This window comes from Triturus cristatus, chromosome 2_1, assembly GCF_964204655.1.
Source record: "Triturus cristatus chromosome 2_1, aTriCri1.1, whole genome shotgun sequence".
Lineage (NCBI taxonomy): Eukaryota > Metazoa > Chordata > Amphibia > Caudata > Salamandridae > Triturus > Triturus cristatus.
The window spans coordinates 662401413-662419708 of record NC_140581.1 but is presented as its reverse complement, the minus strand read 5'-3'; the positions used below and the strand labels follow the sequence as shown (position 1 = coordinate 662419708).

The following is an 18296-nucleotide window of genomic DNA, read 5'->3' as shown; positions in this document are numbered from 1 at the left end:
GATGTTTTCTTTGCAGTGGCTGTATGAACTTGCGTTTACGAGCCAGTCGTCGAGGTAGGGATGTACGCGTATCCCTTGCCTTCATAGGTGCTCTGTTACTGCTGCTAGGGAAGTTGTAAACACCCTTGGTGCGGATTTGAGTCCGAATGCCAGTACTGTGAACTGGTAGTGGGTTTGGTTGATCACAAACCTCAGTAGACGTTTGTGGTTGATGGGGATATGCAAGTACGCGTCCTTTAAATCTATAGTTGCCATGTAATCTCCTTGCTGCATTAGTGGTATTACCTCCTGTAGGGAAGTCATTTTGAATCTGAGTTCTTATGAATTTGTTCAAGAACGTTAGGCCTAGGACAGGTCTTTTTGTTTCGTCCAACTTCGGCACGAGGAAATAAGTGGAGTAAACCCCTTTGTTCCTTTGGTAGTGCGATACTACCTCTATCGCCTCTTTGCTTAGCAGTTCCTTTGCTTCTAGTTGCAAGAGCAAAAGTTCCTTTGCTAAGTGAGCCTTGTTTCTTGGTTTTCTGTTTGAAGGTTGTTTTTCTCGCTCTTTGCAGTATCCGTATTGTATGATGTTTAGTATCCATTGGTCTGTAATGACCTTCCACTCCTTGAGGAAGTCCTTTATCCTGCCTCCTTCTGGTGTTGTATGTTCGAGGGACTGTTGTTGTGGAACATCGGGTTTCTGTTTTTCTCTGTCTTTGCGCCCACCCCGAGGTGTTGCTAGGGTGGGGGTTTGCTTCATGGTGAAGTCACTTGGAGGAAGGCTGTTGGCCTCCTCTTCGTGTCTGTCCTCGTCCGTTTCCGCGACCTCGAAAGGACTGGTCCCGGGGCTGGTACTGCCAGTTATGCTGCTGCTGCTGCTGGCCTTGGTTGTTCCCTTGATAGCCCTGTTGGAACGTTTGGTGCGACGTGGTAGGTACGTTGCCTCCCCTACCACCTGGCCTTCTTGCAGATGTACCCCTTCTCATCCCTCTGAACTGCAGCGCTCCCATGGACCTTGCAATCTCGCTGTCCTTCTTGAGCTGTGTCAACTTCTCGTCAACTGGAGTGCCAAACAGTTGCTCTCCGTTAAAAGGCGTGTTCAGGATGTTGTTTTGCACCTCTGGCTTGAATCCTGAAATTCTAATCCATGTGGTCTTCTCTCGGTCACTCCTATCATCATTAGTCTGCTGGACGTCTCCGCAGCACCCAAGGCCGATTTTAAACATGTATTCGCCATGCTTTTGCCCTCTTCTATCAGGTGAGCTGCTCTTTGTTGGTACTGGTCTGGTAGATGCATTAGGAGTTGCCCCTCTTCCGCCCAGTGCTGGTATGCGTGCCTGTTGATCAGGGGGTTTGAGTTTGTAATGCGCCAATGGATTGCCGCATTTCGCTCGACCTTCCTCCCTGTAAGGTCCATCCTTCTACTCTCCTTGTCTGGAGGTGGGCCGGCATTTGTGGGTACATTGGCCCTTTTTCTAGCCGTAGCTGTAATTATGGAATCGGCTGACACTGACCCCTAGATGCATGCAGGGTCCTTTGAGGAATGCTTATACTTCTTCGTTCTTGGAGTCACCGCTTTTCATACTGCTGGTTCTTTAAAGGCATCCCTTCCTTGGTCCAGCACACTATGGAGCATGGGCAGGAACTGGCTCCTAGTCTGTTGAGGCAGTTGATTATCCAGGAGAAAACATGACTTGGGTTTCTCCTCCTCCAATTTCACCCTATATGTCTGTGCAGACTTTTGGACGACCATATTGTAGATCCCTATGTTGTCTGGCGGTGAAGGCCTCGAGGGGTATGTGTCTACCACTTCTTCTGGCGATTTGGCGTCGAGGTCATGCCACTCCAAGTCTTGAGCCTCCGAGGACGTCGAGTCTTGGTAGGTCTGCTGATCCTCGTTGTCTGCGCCCTCTAAATAATACTGGCCTTCTTCCTCCTGTTCCTCAACCGGTTCAGGCGTTTTAGGAGGTTCTGCGTCCTCGTCCTCTCTTTCGACTTAGAGCCCGGGCTTTGGCGGGATGGTGCATTGGCTCATCCTTCCGTCGAAGTCCCTTTTCTGCTGCTAGATGCTCGCCAATTCGGCCTCGAGCCTCCTCTTCTTCATTTCCATCTCGGCGGCCTTTTCGGCGTTGAGGGTTGGAGCGCTCCGCTTCGAGGTCGTCGAGGTAGTTGTTGGCCCTTCTTTTCTCAGCGCCGAGGTGTCCTTTTCGAGGGCATCCTTCGACCTAGATTTTTCGTGGGCTCTCGCCATCTGGGAGTCCTTTTCGAAGGATCTGCTGGGCTGTTTGTCCTTGGTTGCTGTTGCCTTCGCCGAGTGTTTCTGCGGCAATGCTCCCTTTGAGGACTTTGCTTCGCTCCTACGAGTGTCGCTCGGGGCTTTAGCTTCTCCCTTTCGAGTGTCTGGGGGTCGACGACTCCTTTACCTCCTTCAATGTCTTCTTCTGGACCTCGACAACCGGGTAGTCCTCTGGTCCTTTGGCGATGTTGTCCTCCTCTCCACTGGAGAGGCCCAAGTCTTGGAGCGGAGGTGGCCCCTGCCCCTGCATTGTGTGGTTCACCCTTCTCTGCCTCTCTCTTACTCTAAGGGTCTTGGGTGTGAACCCGGAGCACGCGTTGCAGTCCTCGCTGTTGTGGTCAAGCGACAGGCAGAGGTTGCAGACTGGATGCTGGTCCTTCTAGGTATATTTGTGGTGGCAATTGGTGCAAAACTTGAAAGGTGTTTTGTCCATCCCAGCGCTCAGGGAGCCCCATGCATGTGCATTCTCCGTTGAAAGAACAGTTCCCGGTCGACAACCTTCTCCCTCGTCGTCCCGGTTACCTGACCTGTAGTCTGGTGTCTCTTTGCGTTGATTCCTCTTCCAAAACTCTGGAACTCTTCGGTAACGATCCAGACCCAACTGCGGAAAAAAGACTGGAGATGGCGACCAAAGTTGGTAACTTCCGCAGGAAGCGTGTCGACGTCACGAAGGACACCAAATGGTGGGATGTCGACGCCCACCAGGGCCACGAAAAAAAAGAAGAAAGAGAGAAAATACTACGATTCCGTACCCAACCACTAGATAGCGGAATAATGCACAGCATAGTGAATCCTGAAAGATTCACGTTGCAAAACTAGATAAATCAGAGAACTTTCTCACTGTGGGCAATCCCAACCAGTGGAATCCTTCTCTTAGGCCTTCCAGCTTTGCCTTCTCACCCTTACTTTTGTCAAAAGTCTTTGTATGAAATGTGTTTTCACTTTTCAGAGTGATCCCCATGTCTCAATGGTTTTCTACTCTTGCACCTATCTCTGCTAAATCAGATTGATTATGCTGTTCCTCTCTTTTGACTGTTATTGATCCATTGCTGCATACCTCTTTGGCTTATGCCTTGATTACCGCTACAGAGTTTATTTGGATATTATATCCTTGCTGCTTTCCTGTATACAGTTGGTCCAAAATTGGCCACCTCTCTTTGTTCTTGGTGCCACGCGCTTTCCTTCTGCCTCACCTCTCATTCGCAAGCTTCTCTGGTTACCTATCAAATCCAGTATTTCATTTACAACTATTTGCACAGTTCACCATGTAGGTACCGGTTCTATTGCACTCTTTTTTTTTTTTTTTTACGTTTAAAGTTTATTGAAGAAACAATTATAGTATACAAAGGAAGTAACATCATATAGGAGAAATCACAATATAATGAATACTATAAATCTAAAACAAACCAAAACCTAGTAGTGATAAAAGGAAAAGGAAAGAGAGGGAGAGAGGGGATGGGGGGAGGAAAATCCAGTATAAATAAAAGTACTATCAGAACCTGAGATTCTATTGCATATACAAAAACTGTAGTAAATATACTGTAATCATAAATTCATAAGATACAATACTGAAAGGAAAAAGGAGTGATATCAAAGTATACACTTATAACTAAGCTAAAATGACAACAGAAGATTTATGGAGGTTTTCTGACTTCATCTGGAGTATTAAGTAGAGTGGCGGAATTAGAAGCTATATCAGTTAGGTAAGTGGATAAAGGGAGCCATAAAAGATCTCTTTTAATAGATAAGGATATAGGAGAAACATTACTTGTGTCCAGTCTATGATGAATACAAACCGCATTCCACCAAGCTTTGAAAGTAACTTTGTCAACTTGTTTCCAATTGGAAGTTATTAAATGAAGGGCTATAGCTAATAATAAGTCAATTAAAGAGGGATTGGGATTTGGGTGAGACCAAGAAGGTGATCAGGAGCCTAAAAAGATGTTAGATAGGGAAAAAGGGATTTGGGTATGAAAATTTGATTAATTTGGGACCAAATTAGGAACCAAAAACGAGAGAGGGAGGGGCAGTCAAAGAGCATATGTTTTAAATCAGCTGAAGTCATTTCGCATGACCAACAGGACGAAGAATAGTCTGCAGAAAAGGAAGCTAACTTTGAAGGAGTTAGAAGGAGGCGTTTGTAAACAAAATAAAGAGTCTGAGAAGTATTCGAAGCCCTAGATGTCTTATGAATTTTTAACCATAATTTATCCCAAAAAGGGATAGTCTAACATTCTGCAAGATCCTTTTCCCAGGCCAATTCCGCCTTCCCCTTAGATCTATCGGAAGAGAAAAACAAAGTTCTATATAAAGAGGAAGCTGATGTATTAATAGATAAAAAAGGAAAAAGACTGGAGCATTTGGAACGGATATTGGGACTAGGCGGTAAGAAGGGAAGATATTGTAAGTGAGGTGGAAGGAGAGAATCATATTGAAATTTACATGAAGGGGGTAAAGAAAATTGTAATTGAAGCTCTGAGAAGGATAGCGGAGTATTATTAGATACTAATTGTGAAATCCAAACTATACCTTTGAGTCTCCAAGACTTCCAATAAATAGTACGGCCCTTGATACGTAATAGGTGATTATGCCAGATAGGTTGCTGATCTAACGAGGAAGATGAGGGGTACGAGGACGGAAGAAATGGTATTAATATTTTCCGTGTATGAGAGATAACTTGAGAGCGGAAAGAAGAAATAGTATTAGTAAAAGTAAGAGATTCATTGAAGTGAAAAGGAGCTATAAAGTGTTTTTCAATATTCAACAAAATAGGAGGATGAACACATTGATCGGGCGAAAGACAACGGGAGGATTGTCTGAGAGAAAAAGCTTAATGATAGGATTTAAAGTCAGGAAATTTGAGACCACCAGAGTTTTTGTCAGCCTTAAGGGCGTTGAGAGCTATTCGAGGAGTCTTATTTTTCCAAAGGAATTTATTTGACAGAGAGTCAATTGTTTTAAAGTAAAAACCAGGAATATGAACTGGGATCATAGATAGAAGATAGAGAATTAACGGCGAAAGCATCATCTTAATAGAGTCTATGCATCCCCACCAGGAAAGGAAAAGTGGATGCCATCGATCAATAGAGCTAGATAAATTATTATTTTTTTTTATTTTTTTTTGAAACCGTTTATTACAGGTCTGAAAAGTATACAAGTATGGGCCCACAACCTTCCGGCCGGCCGCTAGCAATAGTAGGAACACACGACATATATACATGGAACACGTGGCATTACAGGAGGATCGTTTCTCAATAGATAACAATGTCGAAAAACCACATCATCCAGGCCCCATTATGCGGTTTCATTTTAAATTAAGAACAACAAGAAAACCACACCCACAAGGCAACCCACAATCGAAAATAGCAGCATGTGCTCCCCTAGAGGGGCGTCCCAACTATCCATAGAAGTCTAGAGAGGGGGAAGAGAGCAGAGCGAAGACTGGGGGAACCCAATGCCCGGCAGCAGGGGAACGAGTTGGCTAGGGGGATGGGGCTGGCGAGGTATCAGGCAGCAACGGTGGTGCACAGATACCCCCGCGGTAGGCGTTCCAGGGGCCCCATACTTTCACCCATGTCCCAGGCTTACCCCTCGCCACATACACCACTTTTTCGCGAAACATGCACCAGTCCATGTGTTCTTTCCAGGCCGAGACCGTCGGGGGCCTCTGGGATCCCCACAGTTGAGCAATATCACGCTTGGCTACCATATATCCCAGAGTCACCCACCACGTCTGCGGCGCTGAGTAATCAGTCGGTTCCCACACATTCAACAAGCATCTCCTCGCTTCAGGCAACAGCGTCACATGCGTAACCAGACGCAGCACCTCATGTACACCACGCCAGAACCCCTCTATCTCCGGGCACTCCCACAAAATATGCATAAAGGTCCCCAAAGCACCACACCCACGCTTACATAACCCATCTCCGGCATAGCCCATACGCAGAAGCTTCGGCCCCGTCATGTAGACCCGGTGGAGTATCTTGAGCTGGACGAAGCGAAGGCGAGCTGGTATGGCCACCTCCTTCGGGGAGGCCACCGCGGAGGTCCAGTCCTCGTCGTCCAACTCCAGCCCGTCAGCAACCCAAGCCGCACGAAGGGCAGTCAACAGGCCCGAGCGGTCGTTTATCAGCTTTTTAAATATAAGTGAGATCGTGCTGTCCGGGACATGCCCATCCAGCACTCTATCTTCCAGGGGGGAATATTCCGGGATGGAGGCAAAATCCGTGAAGACGGAACCCAGCGCATGACGGACCTGCAAATACCGGAAGTATTCACTGCCCTGCAACTGAAATTCCGTCTGCAGCATATCGAACGTTTTAAATCCTCCCCTCGTCCAAAGATCCCCAACTTTACTGATACCTATCATGTCCCACTTCTCAAAGCCCTTAGAGGTCCACAAGGAACCTAACCGCTCAGACGCGTATAGTGGTGATGCCCGGGTCAAACGGTCCTTCCACCCCATAGCTGCATTGGCCGCGTGCCAGACTTGCACCATGACACGCGTGGGGCCCGTCAGACGAGCGTCGGGCGCGCTAGAGTAGAGCGCTCGATTGTAGTCGCCACCTGGCAGGAGCATCTTGTCCATTTCAAAGGCCGGGTTTAAGGCGGGCCCGTAGAGGCCATGGTTAATGGCAGCAAGCTGGGAGGCCCAGTAGTACCGTTTAATATCCGGGAGGGCAATCCCCCCCGTCAAACCATGGGAGCGTCAGCTTAGCCAGAGCAATGCGCGGCCTCCCGTCCCAGAACAGGAGGCGCTGCAGACTCTCCACCTCACGGAAGTAGCGCGCCGGGACCAAGTCCATAGTGTTCTGCAAAGCGTACAGAAAACGCGGCAGAGACATCATCTTGAACAATGCCGCCCGGCCGAGCGGCGAAAGCGGCAGGCGCCGCCATCGTGCGACATCTACCCGCAGACGCTGGAGGGGGGGGAAGCAGATTCCGTTCATACCGGGCCTCCGGGTCCAGAGTAATGAAGACACCCAGGTACCGAAATCCCTGCGGGGCGATCTGGATCGGACAGCCCCGCGGGAGAATAGGAGCCTCCCCAGAGAGAACATACACACACGATTTAGCCCAATTGATGACGAGACCGGAGTTACGACCAAACGAGTGTAAAACATCAACTAGGACTATAAGTGATTTGCGTGGGGAGGCTAGGTACAGAAGGATGTCATCAGCGTATAGGGATACGCGATCCTCATACTCGGGGGTCCAACGGAGACCACGGATGGAAGGCTCCCACCGCAGCCACTCCGCCAGGGGCTCCAAGGCAAGCGCAAAAAGAAGCGGCGACAGGGGACAGCCCTGCCGCGTGCCCCGGCCCAGCTCAAACGGGGCCGATATTTTTCCGTTCACGACAACCTGTGCCAATGGGCCCGCATACAGCAATTTGACCCAACTGATGAATCCTGGGCCGAACCCGAACTTAGCAAGCATCGCCCAGATGTATGGCCACTCAAGCGTATCAAACGCCATGGTGGCGTCTAAGGACGCCAGAATGGCCGGTTCCCGTATGAACGGGACACGCGCAAGCATCCCATGCAAACGCCGAAGATTAAGGGCTGTATTGCAATGGGGAATGAAGCCAGACTGGTCCTGATGAACCAGATCTCCCACCACACCGACCAGCCGATTGGCGAGTACCTTAGCGAGAATTTTAGGCTCCGCATTCAGTAGTGAGATAGGCCGATAAGAAGTAACCCGATCTCGAGGTCTCCCCTCCTTGTGGATCACCACGATTGTAGCCAGACGCTGGTCAAGCGGGAGGGAGCCCTCTGAGTGGGCCGCAAGGAACATTGCGCGGAGGTGAGGCGCCAATGTATCCGGTCGCAGCTTGTACAGCTCGATAGGGATACCATTCGGGCCCATGGCCTTGCCAGAAGCGACCGAGCGTATGGCGAGGGCAATTTCGTCGGAGGTGGGAGCGGCGTCCAGCAACACCCTGTCCTCCCCGGACAGGGAAGGCAGTGCGATATCTCTGAGCAGGGCACGGGAATCCTCTTCCGAGCAAGAAGAGACCGGGGAATACACCTCGCGGAAATACTCCGCGAAGCAGGAGACAATTTCTTCTGGTTCAGTTACACACACACCATTCGTTTTCTCAATCAGTGGGACCACACGATTCGCTCTTTCCTTTTTATCCAACCACGCTATCAGTTTACCAGCCTTATCACCCACATCATACAGCCGCCCCTGTTGCTCTCTACTAAGGCCCCTGGCCGCCTCCGTAACGAGGGCCCTATACGCCGCCTGCTTGAGCTGGAGGACATGTAGTGCCGCGTCAGTCACCCCATCTTCTAGATTACCCTCCAGCTCCGCTATTTCAGCCTCCACCTGGGTCACCTCTTCCCGCTCACGCCTCCGGGCGTGGGAAATAAGGGATAGGGCCTCCCCTCTAAGTACTGTTTTGAAGGCCTCCCACAGGGAGATAGCTGAAGGCACTGACCCCACGTTCTCCTCAAAATAACGCTGGAGGGATTTAATTAAGTCAGCGCGAATGGTGGGGTCGCGCAGGTACCAGGAGTTAATTGGGACCACCCTGCTCTCAGCCCTCGGAAAGACATCAACATGCAACAATAGCGGGGAGTGGTCCGAGATACCCCGTGCCAAATGGCGCACCTCCCCCACCCTCCCAACATGGGCCGCCGGGACAAGGACATAATCAAGCCGTGAGAGACTACCATGGGCCCCCGAGTGGAAAGTGTATTGCAACTGTGTGGGATGTTTTAAGCGCCAGCAGTCCACCAATCCCAGTGTATCCAAGAGGCCGGATAGCCACGCCTGTGCCCGGGGGAGGTCCCTAGGGGGGTGACGATCCACAGTTCCAGAAACCACCGCGTTGAAATCCCCCCCCACCACCAGAAGCCCCCCCGCAAGGCCAAGGAGGAGGCGCCCCAGATCTGCAAAGGTGGTCGACTGCAACCCCGGTGGGACGTACACTGACACAAAGACAACCACTTTGCCCTCCATTCTCCCCACCAAGACAGTGTAACGTCCCCTGTCATCATGGAGCACCTCATCAATTTCTAACGGGAGCGAGTTCTTTACCATGATACCCACACCCCTCGAGCCTGACGTGAAGCCCGAGTGGGCCACAAGGCGGTAACCACGCCGATTCATGGCGCAGAAGGAATTGCCAATAAGGTGTGTCTCCTGCAGGAAGACCACATCAGGCGAGAGTCGCTTCAGATACTGTAGGACCACACCTCGTTTGATCCTGTCCCCCAGTCCATTAACGTTCCAAGACAACAAAGTCAATTCCCTACCCCCCATCATACACAAAGACCATCATTTGTCCCCCCAAGAGCACAGTAGAGCCTACACAAAAAAAGGGTTGCCTTGTGAGAATAACAAACAACGCCCCATCCCTACCCACCCACCCCAACAAAACTCCCCCCTCCCTGCACTCCTGCATGAGCCCAAACAGCCCCCCCAATGTGCAGTGTGCCTGTCGCCCCATAGATAGTTAAACTAACTAGACCCCCAGAGGAGGAGGGAGAACCCCCAAGAGACCCCACACAACCTCCATAGGAGGGGAAATTAAACAATCCGACGTATAGTCAAAAAGTGGCATCATTTTTGTCCCGAGCGAGGCCTAATATTAGTCCCTCAGTCTTGATCCGGCGAGCCCTCTCCCCCGGCCGCTCCCCCCCCGCCACCCCGATCCCGATCTCCAGACAGAGTATCCAGCCAGTCCCCGGCCGCTTCGGGACGTTCAAAAAAGTGTGTGCGACCTTCCACCTCCACTCGCAGCTTAGCGGGGAAGAGCATGGCGTACTTGATGTTTAGGTCCCGAAGACGGCGCTTGACACCAAGGAAGCTCAGTCTCTGTTTCTGGACCGCAGGGGTGAAATCAGGATAAAAATTAATATCCATATTATCAAGTCTAAGTCCCTGTAGTCTGGAGGATTGCAGGATAGCGTCTCTGTCCCGAAAATTAAAAATCCGGGCGATGAGAGGTCTCGGAGCGGCTCCGACCTTAGGCCGTCCCCCGGGAACCCTGTGGGCTCTCTCCACAGCAAAGAATTTACTCAGCCCCCGTGGCTGGAGATGGTTGACGATCAGGTCTTCCACGAAAAGGTCCGCCGCCGCTTCCTCACGTCCCTCAGGCACCCCGATGATACGGATGTTGTTACGCCGGGCCCGACTCTCGGAGTCCTCCAGGCGACGATCCATTAGCGCACTCTCCCGAGCAAGTCGGCGCACCTCCGTTTGCAGGGCCGCCACATCTGTCGTAAGGCCCGATGCGGTGTGGGCCAAAGAATCAACTCAGTCGTTGGTCTTGGAGAGATCGGCCCTTATCAGGCCAACATCTACGAGGACCGAGTCGATCTTCTGCGCCAGTGTGTCAAAGCGCTGGCCCACAGAGGCCTTCATCTCGGCGATGGCGCCCATGACATCCCGCAGAGTCAGATCCGTGGGCAGATCGGGGGCATCAGTAGGGCCCTCAGGGGACTTGCGGGGCACCTCAGGAGATCCCTTCTGGAGGGTATAGCGATCCATGCTGTTGGACTGTTGGGCTGCGCCACGCCGGGTCGATTTTACCTTTGCCCGATCGCCATCTTGTTTCGTGGCCACGGTCCCAGTCTCCCGATCGCACCAGCCACGTCGTGAAGGGCAGGCAAGCCGGTCCACGGGCTCCGGGGGGGTGCCACCCCAGATCTGCAGGGCGGATCACAGCCGGCGGGCAGGCGGGGTCCCCCAGAGATGCCACACCAACACACAAAGCCCCGTGACCCAACCTCGCATAGACAGCCAGGAGGGTACGAAAGCGAAAGTGAAAGTGCGGGTTCCGCGAGCCACCAAGCCCTGCCCACCGCTGTTATTCACTTCGTCACTGGATCGCCCCACAACGCAAATCCGGGGTTCGGCTAGGAGAAGGCCGCAAACCTCGATCGGTGGTAAAGTCGGTGTCCGAGGTCCGATTTGGAAGCGGAAAACGGGCGCCACCTCAGCTCGGGCTCACCAACACAGTCCCCTCATCTGGGACAGGATATGTTCAGGATAGTGATAGGAGGTCGCGGAGGTCCTCGGGAGCCTCGCACCTACGCGGCCATCTTGGTTGCGCGCTAGGCTCCTCCCGTGGCTAGATAAATTTTTAGTAAGATTATCAAAGTTTTCTCTTAAGGTTTCTGGGATGGTAGGAGAAAACCATAGACCTAATTATTTTATTTTAGAGGTTTTCCAGGAGAAGCCAGTGGAGACCAATCCTGTTTCAGACAGAGAACATTTAATGGAAGAACCTCACATTTATCCGAGTTAAGGCGATATCCGGAGAGTTGAGAAAAAGTATCAACCTGAGAAAGAAAGGCTGGGAGAGAAGTAGAAGGATTTGAACAGTATAGAAAAGATGTCATCAGCATAAACAGACATTTTAACATGAGTTTTGGCAAGATTAAAACCAGTAATTCTATCATCTAACCTAATTTTCGTTAAGAAGGGTTCTAATGCGATTATAAATAGAAGAGGAGATAAAGGGCAACCTTGACGAACACCTCTGAAAAGAGGAAAATATTCAGAGGTTTTCCCATTAACAAAAATAGAGGCCTTAGGGCCAGAGTAAAGTAAAGAAATAAGAGAAATCAAATTAGTAGGAAACTCGACCCATCGAAGTGCGCGAAACATAAAATCCCACCCGATCCTATCAAATGCTTTTTCAGCATCCAATGCTATCGCAGCAATGGGGTAGTCGAGAGAAGAGGCCTTACTTAAAATGTTAAAGAAGACTCTGGAATTATCTGAAGACAAACGACCTTTGATAAATCCTGATTGTTCTGGGTCAATAAGGTTCGGCAGAATGGGATCAATACGAAGAGCAAGAATTTTGGCAAAAACCTTATCATCTAAATTAACAAAGGGAGATTGGGCGATAATTTTTACAAAAAGCGGGATCTTTGTTCTCCTTGGGAATTAAACAAATCACGGCTTCTTGAAAAGATCCTGAAGAGGAACCATCCTTGACAAAAGACTTATAGAGTAATAAAAGATGGGGAAGTAATAAGGACGCGAAGTGAGCATACAATTCAATAGTAAACCCATCAGGACCAGGTGCTTTACCTCTTTTCAGTACGGATACAGCATGTTTAATCTCAGCTAAAGTGATGTCCGCTTCTAATAAGGAAAAATCTGTATCATATGGGAGAGGGGAATTTATTGATTGGAAGAAAGAGGAAAGTGCATCTGAAGTTGGTTGGTGCTCTGATGTATACAAATTTTTGTAAAATGAAACTAATTCATTTAGAATATCATTATCTTTAAATAGCAAATCTCCTTCATTATTACGTATGGATTCAATTTTAGTCAGTTCACGACGGACTTTTAAATAATTTGCAAGAAGTTTGCCCATCTTATTCTGGCCTCCATAATAATGGGCACTTCTTTTTAAGAGGTAAGAGGATGCGGCTTCTGTAGTAGATTTATTAAAAGATTTTTGCGTCAATAAGATTTTTTAACGATGCTTCAGAATTAGAGCGATAATAACAATATTCGAGTTGTTTAATCTTGGCTAATAACAGAATTTTTGGCTTCAAAAAGCGTTTTTTTCCGTGAAACAAAATTTATGATAAATCCTCTGGCTGCAGCTTTAAAAGAATCCCAAATCATTACAGGAGAAGAGTCCGGAGTGGAATTAATAGAAAAGAATTCAGAAGCAAAAGAGCTGAATTGGCCTGTGAAATTAGGGTCTGATAATAATGTGTTATTAAAACGCCATCTACCGGCATTAGGAGAAAAGAGCAGCAGATCAAAATCTACAAAAACTGGAGCATGGTCTGATATGAGGATAGAACCAATTTCAGCATGAGAAACAAGTTGAGATAAAGGTTTACTGAAAAAGAGATAATTTATTCTAGATTGTGAATTGTGAGGAGGAGAATAGAAAGTATACTCTTGTAAATCTGGATTACAAAGTCTCCAGAAGTCAATTAAAGCTTTACGACGTATGGCAGAGGTGAATTGTGAGTGCATCTTGGTATTGGAGAATTTTACAGATGAGTGTCTATCTAGTATAGGGTCTAGAACCTGGTTACAGTCACCTCCAAAGATAACATAATCGTCATCTAACAAAAGAAGTTGGTCAGATATCTGAGTCCAAAACGTGTTATCAACATTAACAGGTGCATAAACATTAAATAAAACTAAGGGTATTCAATCAATAAGTAATTTAACAATTACCCAACGACCATCAGGATCGTTTTCCTGATGTACAATTGAAAACTGATGTTTTTTATGACATAAAATCGATGAACCATTCTTCTTTCCTAAAGTTGTGGAAGAAAAAACATGACCCACCCAACTTCTTTTCAGCTTAGCTGCTTCAGCATCTGATAGGTGAGTTTCTTGAATTAGAGCAATATCAGAATTCAACCTAGATAAATGGGTTAACACGCGTTGTCTTTTGATGGGATTATTAACTACTTTAACGTTCCAAGTTACAACTCTAAAGGAAAAACATTAAAAAGAACATGCACAAGTATAATAAAAACAGTTGAATAATATCGATCAAACAGAATATGAACAGCCAATATGCAAACAGTATAAGAATTCAGATTCTTATTACCTAGGAGAAAGAAAACAGGGAAGAAAAGATTGTGAAAAAGACTCAGGATGCAGGAGAAGAAAAAGATATGTATGAAAGGAGAGTTGACAAAAGGAGTATTGTATAATGTAGAGATGAAGATACCGTAAAAGAAAAAGGGGAGAAAGAAGTGAGAGAGAGAAAGAGAAAACAACTGAGAAAGAAGAGAACAAAGATCAAAGATGTGATTAAATATTAACAATTGACAATGAAAAAAGACGACAAAAAGACATACCACAGGAAAACAATGAGACTGGGGATGGTGGAACCACATGAGGAAAACAGCACACCGAACCGAAGATTCCATAGGAACGTGCAAGGGGAGAACGACTTCCAAGTGAACATGAAGAACACGTAAGTCAATGGGTCACAAAACCGCGTCTAAAAGAATGCAAAAAGAGATAATATTAACAACTAAAATCACAACAGCATAGAATATAAAACACCAAAAACACACTACAAAATACAAAGTACAGAATACAAAATACAAAAGGGGATTAATACAGAAACGACATCAGGACGGAATATCATTCCAATATATGAAGTATTTTATGATCACTAGTTATACTCGAGGGATGTCCATCGATTCATTTGTACAAGAGTCCAGGAATTGTTGAAGCATAGCCGTGTCTTCATAATTCGTCGTCTTATTATTATAAGTCACCTTATTATAAGTCGCCGAAAATGCAAAAGCGAAATAAACTCTGTTTCGCTCACCCCATTCAGTCATGAAGGCGTCTGTGAAGGCAGCAGGCATTCCGCAGTTGATTCATGCGGTTTTGGAGAGCCGGTAACTGTTGGGAGCACTTGAAAGACTCCTGTCGCGGCTACGTGCCTACGGAGCTCTCCGGAGCAGCGGCCATTTCCTCTGGCGCCGAAACCACGCCCCCCCGGCTCTATTGCACTCTTAATCTAAAAAAGACTTATTCCATAGTGCCCTCAGAGTATTCTTTGTTCTTCCAAATCTGTGCATGTAAGTATCCGCAGACACTGAAAATCCAGAGCTGACAGATGCTCCTTTCAGTCATGGCACAGTCCTTGTTGAACCCTCTCCTTTTCATTCTCCATTGATTTACACCCCACCTCACCTTTATAAATCTTCTTTTTTGGTGTTGTCACAATACTTAAATGCCTAGATAATTTTGTGTAAGAATGCTTCACAAAACCTTCATAACATAGCCTAACATTAAACTTGTTTGCAACATCTCTACATACCTAGGAACCTGACTCATAGGACAATGCCCTTTAGAGGGACTGGTCAGGTATTTTTTTGTATGCTTGTTCACCAGTCTCCTTGACTCCTAAAGTTTCACTGGAACTGTGATACTCCAAGATAGTTCTAACTGTCAGTATGTGGCCAATACAATGAGGGTTGCGGATTTTCTTCATTTATTCATGCAAACCGAATTTGGTATCCAGAATGCAATACCAACTGTACCAACCCGAATGTGACATCCTAAAACACTTAAAACTAGCTCAAGCTTATATGGATGCTTTAAAAGAGTCAAAAAACTACCTTCTACAAAATCTTCTCATGACTTTAATTGGAAAACATTTTATTTATACTGTCCTCTGCATAATTGTGACTCAGTCTCCTGCCAGAAATGCATAATCATGGTTTATCTTCACCTTGAACAATCAAACCTACTACTTTTCTCTCAAAGTTTATGAAAGAGTTTTCTTTTCTTTTTTAAAAGGGTTAAAGTAAACTTGCCCTCCTCAATGGTAGCCTTCTCCAAGGGACTACTCAGTGGTTTTACCTAAATAAATGACTCCTCCTTTTGAGTCTGTATATTAAAGCGTTCTTGTCGCCTCTCTCATGGTAGATGGCTTTTGTAGTAGCTGTTACATCGTCCAACAGAGGAAGCAGGCCTCAAGGTTCATCAGAAATAAATCCTTCTATAGTATTTCATTCTAATAGCTGCAAATAGAAGACCTCTCTCTTATTGAAGTTAGTTTGATTTTCATATAAATCAGTCTGTCTGTTTTCAGAGATCCTTTCATTCCTGTGAGTTGAGAAGAGTCCTACTGGACTACCTACACACAAAAAAAAGAAATTTCCACAACTTTGCAATTTTCATTCTGCTTTAACTACTTCTAAGAAATCCATCTGCAGATGGATAGTTCAGTGTTTTTCATTGTTTGATAAGCTGTTGAAAAAGCCTCCACCTGGTAAATCTACAGCACATTCTAGAAGAGGGAAAGCTGCGACCACTGCTCTGTTGAGAAATATTCCAGTGTTAGTCATATGTGAGCAGAAACATGGAAGTCTAGTCTTCTTTTTACCAAGTACTACTGTCTAGACTGCAACTAGAGTCAGTCTCTGAAGCGGACACAGTACCTGGCGAGGCTGTCCTTGGGAATCTTTTTGGTGAAAGCTTTTTTTTCTGTTTTCTTATCGCTTAACAAATATTGATTGTCTATAGGACATGATGTTGCTAGTCTAATGTACATCTACTACCATCGCTGAAGAACCTATGGTACAGAAGGAAATGTTTATTGCGTACTTGTAATTTGAGTCTCCCTTTTTAATGGCAGGAACATCTGTAGTTCATGCTACATTTATATACACTTCTCAATAAAACTAGGGTGCCTAATTACGACTTTGGCAGCATTGCGCCTGCTGTCTGCCAACATAGCACCGCCAAAGCTGCGTAAGGACCGCCTGCCTGATTACGAGTTCTCGCTGCTACCAAGGCAGTGCCAGAAAAACGGGCACCGCAATGGGAACAGCAAAAATGCTCCCGCCTGGCCTGGCCTGGACGGTGAGGTCCATGGCGCGGTGGGGAGGGCATGTGAGCACTGTAGGGCACCTTTGTTTCTCCACCGCCAACCTTTTTGTGGTGGGGAGGCTGTCATGAAATGGCTGGCGGTGGGGGGACTCATAATATGCTCAGCTGGACTGCGCCAGTCCTGGTTACATTGGGCCTCCACCACACCAGTGCAAGGGAACGGTGGTACCCTGGCACAGGTGGCGATCCACCACCGGTACAACTTTGAAAGTCATAATCCGGCAGATGGGGGACCGCCACTGCTGCACCACCGCGAGTGCGGCAGTCAGAAGACCACCGCCCTCGTAATCAGGCCCCAAGCCTGTGATGCATCTGACAGTAAAATGCATTCTGGGAAATGGGAAGCTGCTGTCTCCTTAAACAAACAGTTCACATTTTTGGCTTCTCCTTGCATGTAGAGTATCAGACCATTGTTGCTTTCCAATGTATCCGTACTTCCTATGGTTCGAGTTGTCAGCAGGAGAAATATTTCTCTTACACAGTAGCCAGCATAAGACCTGCTTGTCAAAATAGTAATCTGTCATTCTTTTATTCGTGGTCTAGGAATCTTCAGGGGTATTATAAACAAATGTTTATTGTGGTAAAGCTCTTGCTTTAAAAATGTCAAATGTTTCGTAACATGCATTTGCGGATATTAATTTGAAATTTGGGAGAAAATCCTTTTGACTTGTATTTACTGCTGTTTGTTTTTATTTGTTGAAGTCTGGAACATGCCCCGTGTGTCGACATGTGCTCACACCTGAGGTTCCTGAAGCTGCTGCCGCCACTTCCTTCCTCTCCGATCATGAGAGTCCTCCTTCAATCCACAGTGCTGCAGGAACACGATGAATTGAAATAGTGGTTTACTTGATTCAAAATGTAATATAATGTGTATCCTGATTAAAAGCTAAATTGCAGCACCTTTATGCATACATATATATACAAATATATGTATATAAAATGCTCTATATATATATATGTAGTATATAACAGCTTAGAAAGACAATATCACAAACATTTCTAAACAAAGTTTAGGTTTTCAAAGCTGACCTTTTTAAATTGAAAGTGAACTAAATTCTGCACTGGTTTTCTGCAATAGATTTTGTTGCTGTAGTCTGTCATGCATCTGGAGCTTGTTATTAGTAAAGTTTGTTATAATTTTCCGTGGCACCATATGTGTTCAAGTTCTTGCAACTGCAGTGCAGTTAGAGCTTCTAATCCATACCATAACTAAAACGTGTTTGTCAAAGACAGTGCCACTAAGTGACTTTGTAACTGATCTTTCATATTTGCATCAAATGTGAAGATGTTCTGTGATCACAGCAGTAGTAAAAATGGTTTCACTGGAAATAAAGCATATAAAGAATGAATAATTTTATGTATGTTGTTTCCTAGGCCCACAAATCCATGGTGGTGTTACATTTTAATGTGTAGCTACTCAGTTTTTTGAGTCCTTCACAAGCTCAGCTAGTTGGACCCGATGCTGGTCTAGTGAAGACTGAAAACTGCATTCAGCAATAAAATCTTACACTTTTAGGGTCTTACACTGCGAATGGTTTTTACATCCTGAGTACAGAAGACCTCTTCCCCCATCCCCACCCACCGTCCCTAAAAAATCTAAGGCTTCGGCTCCACCTCTGCCTCCAGGCCAAGGTCAGCACCTTCAAGC

General features: G+C 46.6%; 1 protein-coding gene across 1 annotated transcript in view; it reads left to right on the top strand.

The window, feature by feature from the left end:
• The window catches only part of PJA2 (praja ring finger ubiquitin ligase 2), a 202257-nt gene extending 184260 nt beyond the window's left edge, over positions 1-17997 (top strand). Inside the window, exon 9 of the mRNA XM_085632581.1 lies at positions 17351-17997. Coding sequence (XP_085488707.1) covers positions 17351-17476 — 126 coding nt within the window. The 3' untranslated portion in view covers positions 17477-17997. The remainder of the gene's footprint in view (positions 1-17350) is intronic.
• The last annotated feature ends 299 nt before the right edge of the window (positions 17998-18296 follow it).